This window comes from Mycetomoellerius zeteki, unplaced genomic scaffold, assembly GCF_001594055.1.
Source record: "Mycetomoellerius zeteki isolate Tzet28-1 unplaced genomic scaffold, Tzet1.0 scaffold52, whole genome shotgun sequence".
Classification (NCBI taxonomy): Eukaryota; Metazoa; Arthropoda; class Insecta; order Hymenoptera; family Formicidae; genus Mycetomoellerius; species Mycetomoellerius zeteki.
Window position 1 is genome coordinate 2157716 of NW_017257523.1, and position 11031 is coordinate 2168746.

An 11031-nucleotide genomic window follows, 5' to 3' on the forward strand; every position below is an offset into this window, starting at 1 on the left:
TAACCTAACGTAAACATAATTAATTTGGATTAACATTGGACAGCACAGTAAAATTATAGCGTTATATATAAAACGTTAAGGATGAGACTGTTAAATTGTTTACGAGACAATCTGCATTGGCCGAAACGCGTGCTCGGCATCTCGAAACTATCCGCTTTCGAGTTTCTTAAAATCACGCATTCCGACTTATCGCATAATCAGCTATTAAATCAGTTGAGAAAACAAAGTATAGACCCTGACGAGATCCTCGCGAAGCATCATCGGCAGCTCACTTGCGAGAAAGAACTTGCGGGCATTCTACATAATCTCAACGTCAATTATCGGATTATGAAAAGGTAATATGCTTATGAACGAGTTACTTTGTAAGTTAACGAACCTGCCATTACCGTAGGGCTTTTTCTTCTCGGAATAGAAAATCCATGACATAATTTCTCGAGGTCGATGCTCCAATTTTCGATGAAAATCGCAAATATTGTTAATTAATTAAATTTAAAGGATAATTTATTTGTGATCGAATACAGAATAGATGACGCGAAATGCGTAGATTGGGCCGACCTGGTGATTACAATCGGCGGAGACGGCACCTTTCTCTTGGCCTCGAAACTGATAACGAATAATAAAACGCCGATATTCGGCATTAATCCACATCCCGGAACTAGTACCTTCACACTGCCGATTGAGTACAGCACGGACATCGAAAGGATATTTGAGAAACTGCATGCGGAAGATTACACCGTCTTGATGAGAAGTCGTATACGTACAGTAATGACAGGAGAAGGATTATATCAACAGCCCTTTCACGTTCATGAAAAGAGTCGCATGCAAAACGAAAAAAGAGTCGAGTGAGTAAATTGATTTATTTTCTTTGACAGTACAAACGATTAACGTAATTTTTTTCCATTCTATTAGCTAACGTATTCTATATTGAAAGAAAAACTTGCAATTTGAAAAAAATATTTCTCTCAAAGGAATATTTCTCTTAAAGAAATATCTCTCTTAAATCCATATCGTAACATTATTTATCTTGCTTTTCTTGTGCAGAATTGTATTTCACATTTTATCTGCAAAATTTCTCAGTATTTCTCTCAGAGATGGTCGTCATTTTCACTTGAGTCGTAGAAGCGAGTTGGAGTACGTTATAGAATAATAGTATTAATAAATCAAGCATGCTAAAGCGAATAGGGCCGAATAAGGCGAGAAAGGACTTACAAGGTTGGCGTCTTTCCTTTATTCGCAACTGGAAAGGAAGTTTCTTTGGAACGATATTAACGTAATACAAAAAGATAAGAGCTTGAATGCTTTTTGATAGTCGGAGAATGGTTTTGCGAGCACGGCTGCATAGCAAAACGAGAAATAACAAGGTTGACGGAATGGAGACGCATGCGTTCGCCGCGTGCGGGAAACCGGCGCAAGAAATGTATCGTACAATTTCGTTAGCCCGCGTGGATAGAGAAACATTAAAGCGCCGGTCGTGAGAACGACGTCCCGTGCTAAACTTTTATTTACCGGCTACTCCCACGACGCAGTCTAAAGTTGAAATAAGCAGCTGGTGTCGCCGACCCTCTGCGCCTTCGCGAGGACGTTGCCGTGCGTCTTCATTGCCCAGCCCGACTTGGCCCTCTTCTCGCAACCGAAGTTCCGAACTACAGCTTATGCGCGTTATAACTTCGGTAGTTATAACTTGTAAATTACAAGGCCCGCGTAGTTACGACTTGCGCAAGGAGGTCGTAACTTTTGAATTCGCGCGAATTTTACGGTGTGCGATGCGGAGCTTCTTAAAACTGTTATCGATTAACCGGAAAGACGAACTCTCGAAAAGAATTAGTTCGACGATTAGATTTAATTCGACATTTCCAACGGGAAACAATTTAACCGTCGTGCACTTGATATTCCATTACGTCTCCATGTAATCTCTCTTTCTCTCGTAAACTCGCTCTCGCGTCTCATTAATTCCTTTCGAGTTTCGCGACGTCTCTCTAAAGGTGCGCTAAACAAATGAAATCTTTGCAGCGCACTCATGAGATCCACTCAGAGGAAAATAGCAGATGCCCTGCAGCCCCGTCAGAGAATTTTACCTTGGCTGGCATTAAACGAGGTTACATCTGACGTAAAACATTTCTACGCCGGTCCGTTCGATAACATTCATCACGTACTTCCAGGTGTTCATGGCCGAATTTTTGGCATCGAGGCCGATCGTGTTGACGATTCAGGCAGATGAAGAGAAGAGGTTCATGATCCGTTCCTCGGGTATCTGTGTCTGCACGGGCTCAGGCTCTCGGTCCTGGTTCAGGACGATGAATTTGCAGACCGCCGAAACCGTTCAAACGCTTGTGGCCATGGCAACTGGCAGGCAACTTGACGAGAAAGAAACCCGCGAAGTGTTGCACAAGTATCACAGTAATCTTCTGTTTCCACCAGGTAACGAATTACAAAATTAATTCTTCCGAATCTCTTCAATAATATTTCTCCGAGTAGCCATTGAAGATTAATGGTAATACCACAGTTTAATATTTTATTAGGTCAATTGATATAGGTTTTTAATAAATATAGGTTGATTTTTAATAAAAATATTAAAGTGTAATTATTAAAACATCGAATATTTGTATTACAGACAATTTAAAAATGGCATATATGATATACGAAATGTCTCGAAGTTCACTCTGGCCAAAGATTATTTCGGACAAGCGAATGTGTTGCAAAATCAAAGTCAAGTCGACGGGTTTTGATGCCGGCCTTGTTTTAGATGGCAGCGTGTCTTTACCTTTCAATGATGGCAGCACCGCGTCCTTCGAGATTCGACCCGAATATTCATTGAAAAATATTATTTTGCAATAAATATCATCGTCGTTGTAACTCCACATCCTATTGTTGATAATTTCTTTCCTTGTCCGGATAGCTCAATTATACAAAAAGCTCTTTTAATTCAATTCTCAATAGAGGAAAAATAAAATAATAATCATGTTGTAATCACGCTTTTCTTTTATTTTAAAACTTCTTTTAGAGCATATCGCGTGTATTGATGAATTTCTGATGGCGTAAGACCGATGCGGACTAAAAAATCCTTCTGTCGAGTCTACAGATTTATTGTTAAGTTCTCTCGGTAACGACGGACGGCTTAGTACATTTTATTTTCAGCGAAAAAAGCGGACCACTCTTCTTCAGGACGACTTACAAAGTGAGACCCTTCACGATATTTCCCCGTTTCCTTCTTTAATACGCGACTGAACAAGCCTCGCCCCGGACTTCCATTAACCCCGTAATTTCCCCGAACCGCAGACACACCTAGTTGTATCTCAATGTTTCACGAGTGCCCACCTATCTACCTATCCAGCGTTCGTCTAAGTGCACTGTTACGCTCGGAGCAAAAGTTGTGAGCGCTCGAAACACGAGATATCGCACAAAGCCTTTAGATGGCCAGGTGGGCGCCGACGTTTTTGGGCGCAGCGTCGCGTAAAGTAATGGTAAAAGAGTTGCGAGAACGTAAAAGTCATGACCCATGTCCACTTCGTATCCGGAAACTTTAGTTTCACTGAAACTGAGAGACGACCGTCTTTCGCCAATTGCGCCTCGGAAGAATTTCAACAGCAATATTTCTCAATCGTTCGTATCACCTGTATAAATAGCAGCTTACGTTGGAACGAAAAGAAATCGAATCTATTTAGACTTAGGTCTGTTTGTCGAAGGAAGAAGATCTCGGTTTCTCTCTTTCGCGATTATTTCTACATGAACAACTGTTCCGAAATTTCAAATGCCGACAAATACAACTCATTAAACATTTATTACTTTATTTTAATATTTATTTTAATATTTATTTATATACCTATACTTATTTATCATCTTATTTGTCATTTTATTTTCCTTTATTAGTTTATTTAGTATTTAATGTTACGAGTATACTTCGGACGTCCGGAAAAAACATAATATTAAAGTAGTTCTTTAGTAAAGTGCCGAAAATTTGGGGTGCCTCACCAGAGCCCATTTAAAATCACAAATATCTACATAATTTGGATAAAATATTGAAACTATTAAATATTAAAAACGTATATATCTTAATGCAATAGTATATGAAACATACGATAGTAAATTAAGAGCTGCAAATTTACCAAACGAAAATAAAGTGACGTTATGTTTACTTTTCGAAATTAAATTTATATGCAAGTTTATGCGTGTAAATATCTTTCCAGAATGGCCATCGATCTATTATTTTTTTATCATTACAATCATAATTTTTTAAACTACTATAATTTCATTTTTTATAGAAGTCTAGTATGGCAATATTTGTGTGCAATTAGTTAAAGAAGCGTCTCCTTATCTGTTATTAAGTTATAAAAATTGCAATATTTTTTTTCTCTCATTTCATCATTAAATTCATTAACTTACTCTAAAATTTTGCACACGTCATTTTCAGTACTTCAACATCATTATAGAGAAATTAAATTTTTTTTTTATAGTAACTCGATTTACTAAAGAACCATCTTAAGCATCCTGAGTCGCTGCGGCCATATTGAATTGTGACGTCGTAAGTGAAAAATAACACGTTAAATTTTCTTTCATGTGATTTGTAAATAAAGAGAATGTGGATAAAACAAAATAATCAGGTCGCCCTTTTGATAATAAATAATCGTAAAAGGCGTGAAGTATCTTTTATTACCTGTTTATTGATTGTTACGATCGGTAAGAATAACTTTCGTCCATTTTTACAAGTGTTTTAAAACAATTTCATTCTTTTGTTTTATCCTCTTTATTTATAAATGACGTGCAAGAAACTTCAATGAAAGTGTCATTTCTCGTTTAATAACATCACGATCCAATATGCAGCGACTAACTCAGGAGCTTTTAACGATCTGAATGGGCTTCCCAATCGGATTTCGACGAATGGCCGAGCCATTCTCATTAATCCTTGCGAAAACCCCAATCTGTAAGAACAATGGTCATCCATCCCAGACAGTTTTCATGAAGGACAAACAAATGTACGGGTAACCGAGAATAACGGGGCTATCTTTTGTACTTCGTAATTGAACGTCGATGTCTTCTGCCGAAGTTTTTGACGGTGTCATCTCGACGAAGATTAGACGAAACGGACAAGAAAAAAAACCGCCGTGAATTTTAAGTGTTCCTCGCTATCATCCGCGAACGACCTATAGCTTTCGATTATGCGTTGTAATCACGCCTCTCTTTTATTTTAAAAACAATGCTTGTTACAGCGACAACGCGAGCAACAAATACAGCTTTGATATCGCCGATACAATATCGGCTCGTTATCGATATCACACAGCATAATTAATTAATAATTCTCTCGATATTACCGCGTAATAATGATTTAAAATGAACGCGCGCACAATAGAATGCTTTAACAATCAGTGATGCGTCATTACGATTATAAACATATTAATGAAGCAAACCGTTAACGCGGGATTACCGTTCACGGCGTGAAGGGACGCGCAATGCCCGAATTCATGCGCGAACGCGGTTACGCAGACGCGATATACGCGCGATATTATGTATACGTTTATTTATAAAATAAATAATACTTTCGATGAATATATACCATGTATTCGCGCGTGTAGGCAAACTCGCGCCGCGCTACGTGCTGCGTAATGGCAAAAATCAATATTATCACCGCGGATTCGCGGGTCGCGCCTCACCTCCACACCGCCGCACCTCGGCATCGCTCTGGCCAAAATCGTGCTGCTCTTCCTCTCGCCGTACTCCTCGAACCGTATAAATTCGTCAACCGATGACCGGTTTGCGGCCATTTTACTCTTATCCGAAGATTTAGTTTCCTTCGAACGGACGGTAGCGGTAATAGCAGTTCGCGAGATTTATTAGCGGATTCATGGGTAGGACGTTAATTCGTACCGAAGAGCTCGAGCAGTCGGGGAATCGAGCGAAATGGCGAACGAGAAAGAAGCGAACGAGAAGACGGAAAACGGGTAACCAGTGCAAGTGGCGCAGAGAGCCGTGAAAGGGGTGCAACGGAAAGAGAAGAACCGCCGAACCTACACATATATAAAGCGAACCGATGAGAGGCGGATTCGCGAGTGTGCCTTTTTGCGTGGCAACGCAAACGCTATCTCTTTTTTTTTCCTCCGGCTTTAATCCCCGCGCCGGTTGTAATTTGATCCGCCTTTGTAACGACCGCCACCGCCCACGCACCCTGTGCGTCCGTCCGCTTTACGTGCGGAAAAACGTCGCGCACGCTGGTGACCGCGGCAAAGCGTAGGCGGAATAATGACGGTTAATGAAAATATAAAAGGGCTAACGCGACCGAGAGCGAAGCGCGTCCGTGTCGGATCGAGAGCTGCGACGCGAAGTGGCGGAAAAAAGGGAAATAACGGCGGCGATTAATCGTTGCGTCTAATACGCTTTGATCGATCCACTTTGTCATCCCTTTCTCGCGTTTTCATTCGAAATGCGTAAAAATGGCTACTTCGTTGGGAGGACCATTTGCGTCGCTGGTTTATCGATATCGAGTATGACGGTAGCCTTCGTTATCGCAAAAAAAAAAAAAAAGAATTGAATCGTAAATAGTAAGAATTTTTTGTAGGAATCTCTCTATCTCCGACTATGCTAAAACTTATCATCGTTAGTACTTATGTCGTTAGCACTCGTCCGAGCTCTCATCTGCGAGCACCATTTTTATCACACTTATCACACTGTCATTCTCGTACTTCATACTTATCATGTTCATCTTATATATCACCTTATTTTGCTTTTATATTTTTTTTTCAACACTTATTATATTCTGTTTCATTTTTATTGCACCTCCATTCACGTTTCCCGCTCAAGTTGCTCACCATTTATTAGATCTATTTTCCGTCATATTTTTTAAATTCACTTTTTGTATGTTCTAAAAGAGTTTTCTCTAAAATTTTTGATAAACGCTTTATCTATCTATCTATATATAATATATCTATCCTCTCTATTTAATCCTCGATGTATACGCCCTCGGCAAGTCAATCCAATGGGACATTTCACGGTGGTGTTTTTCCCCGCGTATAAACGAGCTTCATCGTCAAATTTGCTTAGCGTATCAAGGGTCGTCACAGGCTCGACTGCCTACCTACATTTTAAGACTTTATACCCCGCGGAGATTTTTCAGCTGTGAAAAACGGCTGTAACGTGCGCTTTATAGTCACCGGGGTTACGTGCAAACGTCGCATCCCACGGGCTTCATAATTAGACGATAACTTATCGGGGAGGCGTTCGCGCGCGCTTACCACCACCATAGTCGGGGGTTATCCGTCGCGACCCCCTCGACGAAAGCGGAAAGGCGGACAAAAAGGTGGCAAATGCGGGGACGACCATCGAAAGACAGCGAGCACTCAGTGAGGTTCATTTCCCGTCTGTCGCGCTCGGCGAATTTCGCCCGGCAATTTGCCGAAGCGACGATTTCAAGTTTCCCTTCCGGTCGTCCTTCGTCTTTCCTCCGGCGAAGAAACGACAGAGGGAAACTCAATTACGCGATCGGCCCACGAATATTTTATACGCGCTATCGACACTCCCCAGACGATAAACGCTGTATTCGATATGGCTCATTTCGCTACTATAGAACCACGAAACCCGTATCCTCCACTCCCTCTCTTACTGTTAAATTCATGTCAAATTGTATTCAATATGGGTTATTCTTTATCATTTTTACAAGTCACCACTACTCCTGTTTAATATGTCGTTAATTTAACTAAAACAATGGAATTAAATAATTTAATTCAAGAAAGGCTATATTTAAGACTTAAATATAATTTATTATGTACTAAGTGCATACGTTAATGTTGAAATCTCAATCAGCGCAGCGTAATGTATGATAAAGACAAATTATTATAGGAATTAATATATTTTAGTGGATGATCGAGACATATCTTTTGAACGTAAATATAAAATTAATTGATTAAGTGAAATAAGAATTAATTCACGACTCTAAAGGAATGGGAATACTCTTAAATTCATAACGTCACACACACAATTTCAGTTAATTTTAATATCTATAATTTTAGTTATTTATCTATTTTTAATTATTTTTATAAGTCGTCATTACTTCTACTCAATATATCGTTAATTAACTAAATAATGAGGTTAAAGAGTTTAATTCAAGAAAATGTATTAAATTTAATTCCAATTTAATTTTATTATTTACTAAGTGCATATAAACACATTGTTTACTTTAAAAATAACTACACACTCTGTTAGAAATTTCATAATGAATTTAAATAACAGAAGCTTGTAGTTTAAAGTAAGTAACTGAAAAATAATAAATGGTTTAACTGAAAACTAAGTTATAGTAGTCTTAATGAACGTACGCATTAAATTTCATGTAAATTCACATAAAATTTTATGAAAAGTACATAAAATTTCATGTACATGTGTACACAAATATACTTTTTAAATACATTAAATTTAATGTAATGTTATGAAATTAAATTCAACTAGTGTAACTTAAAAGTACATTAAATTTCATAATATTTTTAATAGTGCAGAAATGAATTTTTTTACATTTGGACACGTGGAAGTTAAAAATGGTGAAATGTTTTTAATTCAAAGGTATGGGTTACCATTGCCTCTTTGATATCTAACAGTGTTCATCTTTTCTATGCTGCGTATAATTATCGAGTCACATTCTTGCCCTCTCTCGCCGTTTCTCTGGAGCTACCAACGTCTCTTCCAGCGAGGCGAACTTCTGATTTTATTGGCACGGCAGATTGCGCAGGAGCCGCGAAGCGAAAGGAACCGGAGATTGTTGCGCAAATGAATTTGAAGTATTGCCGTTCCACATCTCTCTATCTGTCTCCGGTGTGGATCGGCGCTCTTTCCAACTTTCCATTATCTTACCTTTCGTTCGTGCTTCTACTCGCGTTTTACGCGCGGAACGGTTCCGCCAGGTACGGTTCCTTTCCTCCTCGCGATTCCTTTTTTGCTATGTCTTTTTTTACAATCGTTTTTCTTTCTCTTTCTTTCTCTTTCTTTCTCTCTCTCTTTTTCTCTCTTGAACAACCAGCTGAGTCGATGCACCAAGCCACATATTCGAGTTCAGCGACCGTACGAATTCACTCAATACGTTGATAAATCGGAGAAAATCGAGAATCATAATAAGATTGCCGCTAGTAACATTTATCCTCCATGGATGTCAAACAAGATGATCGTCGCTTCGTGAAATCGATTCCGATGCAAGTAATGGAAGCAAAGGTCTAACAAGATTGGAAGGTTCGTTATAGTTGCGGCGATCATATTTTCTTAAAGAAAATAAAGGACAAATTTGAAAATTTTACGGCTTTGTCCCTACATATTTTTAAACCAGTTCGTGACTGTCACAAATTTGTGCATTATAACATTTTATTGCACAGTATAATTAAATAGAGATAATACGCAGTTTTCTGATAGTTTTTGAAACTGGTTCGATTGTATTGGAACAAACTTTTGATCTGAAATATTAAAAGATTCGAAATAATAAAAAATGAAGACAACTCTAGTTTGAATAAATTTAATTAAAAAAATTAATAAATATAATTAACAAAAACAAATTGTATTTATATAAATAAAACTGTAAGATATTTCCCGTAAAAATTTGCTCATTGATATAATATTATAGACATTGAAACGCTAGTTAGAAAAGAATTTCCCATAATGTCTCAAAATAAAGGACTGTCCTTTACAATAAAGGACGTATGGTCACCGTAGTTATAGTAGTACTCGAAATATACATTCTGATGCTAATCATAGATTCTTCATCCGCGAAACACGTTTTTAAAAATAATGAAAGTAGTTTGAAAGCACACTGAGATCTAATCAGAGTATCTTCGAGCTGATAAATTTCCAAGTGCTCTGCCGAAAATGTCATAAAAGGTTGACCGTTTCCCTTCTCGCGAAACAGCTCAACCCTTATTTCTCTCGCGTATCAAGAGTCCTTCCCACGTTTCAGACCAAGTACAATAATATTATCACTGAGTTAAGTCATCTCACAGTAGTCACAAAGAATTCCCATTAAAGGATTTCAAAGGATAAGGTCGTGAGGGGGAAGATTCCGTCCGGAACTTGAGTTAAATTATCACAGAGTGTATTTGTTCCATTTTCTGCGCCAGCACCGCTGAACTAAAAGGAGCGCAGCTACCTTTTGACCTGAATACCCGAAGAGCACCGTTTTAACCGCATATAATGTCGCTAAATAAGGGCATTAAACAGGTTATCCCATCACGTCGCGATTAAGCGGCGACATGATGCGATTTATAACGATTATCGGAAACTAGAATATACGTCGTTCCGTCTCAGGAAATATCATTTTGTAGTAGCCGAGGGAATGGAGCTGTGAATAAAATACAAAACTGCGTTTATAAGTTAATTTTCCTTATCCGCTGCAGACTTTTACCGTTCATTTTATTACGGTCATTCGGCCGCAATAAAACTAATCACACTCTTTAATTATCGTAATCCCGGGCATTATTCCACGCTGTTAAGCTCGACACTAATCATCCGACGTGAAGCAATTCCGTTTATCCGCTATGAGCAGAAAACGTACGCTCTCCTGCCGCAGAACGGCTATTTCAGCGAATAGCCAACCACTGGCGGACAATCGAGTCGATTATTTTTATGGTCACGATATAAAATGATATAATTATTATTTTCTTTTTACAAACAAAGACATGAAATGTTAGAGAAATCATATTTTATACGTAATAATATTTTTGTTTGGCAAAAGACTCATATTATCTACCAATATTTTTTAACCGTCGTTTGCCGGTATTCTATGGTATATCTTCAATTTCCTTCGTATCGAGGCCCGCGGCTGTTTTGCAGTATCGTAAATCGCGAAACGCATCTAGTTGCCAGAGAGAGAATGAGAGAAAGAGAGAGAGAGCAAATTAAAGTTAAGGGAAAACAGGCTGCAAGCCGGAGAAAGCGAGGTCGGTTGGGGTCCGGACCTCCCTTTTAAAACGCTCCCCATGGTGAAATAAATTGGCGCCGGCGTGTTTACACGTTAGGGCGAAATTAAAATTCCTGAAGTGTTGTGAGGTAGCTCCCGGTAGGAAGAGGCGGAAGAGC

General features: G+C 38.7%; 1 protein-coding gene across 1 annotated transcript; it reads left to right on the plus strand.

Moving 5' to 3' along the window:
• On the plus strand, positions 1–2835 carry LOC108727729 (NAD kinase 2, mitochondrial). The gene is made up of 5 exons (XM_018455950.1): positions 1–335; positions 522–842; positions 2011–2095; positions 2160–2418; positions 2612–2835. The coding sequence occupies exons 1-5, from the start codon at positions 82–84 to the stop codon at positions 2833–2835; spliced, it is 1143 nt and encodes a 380-aa protein (XP_018311452.1). The 5' UTR covers positions 1–81.
• The last annotated feature ends 8196 nt before the right edge of the window (positions 2836–11031 follow it).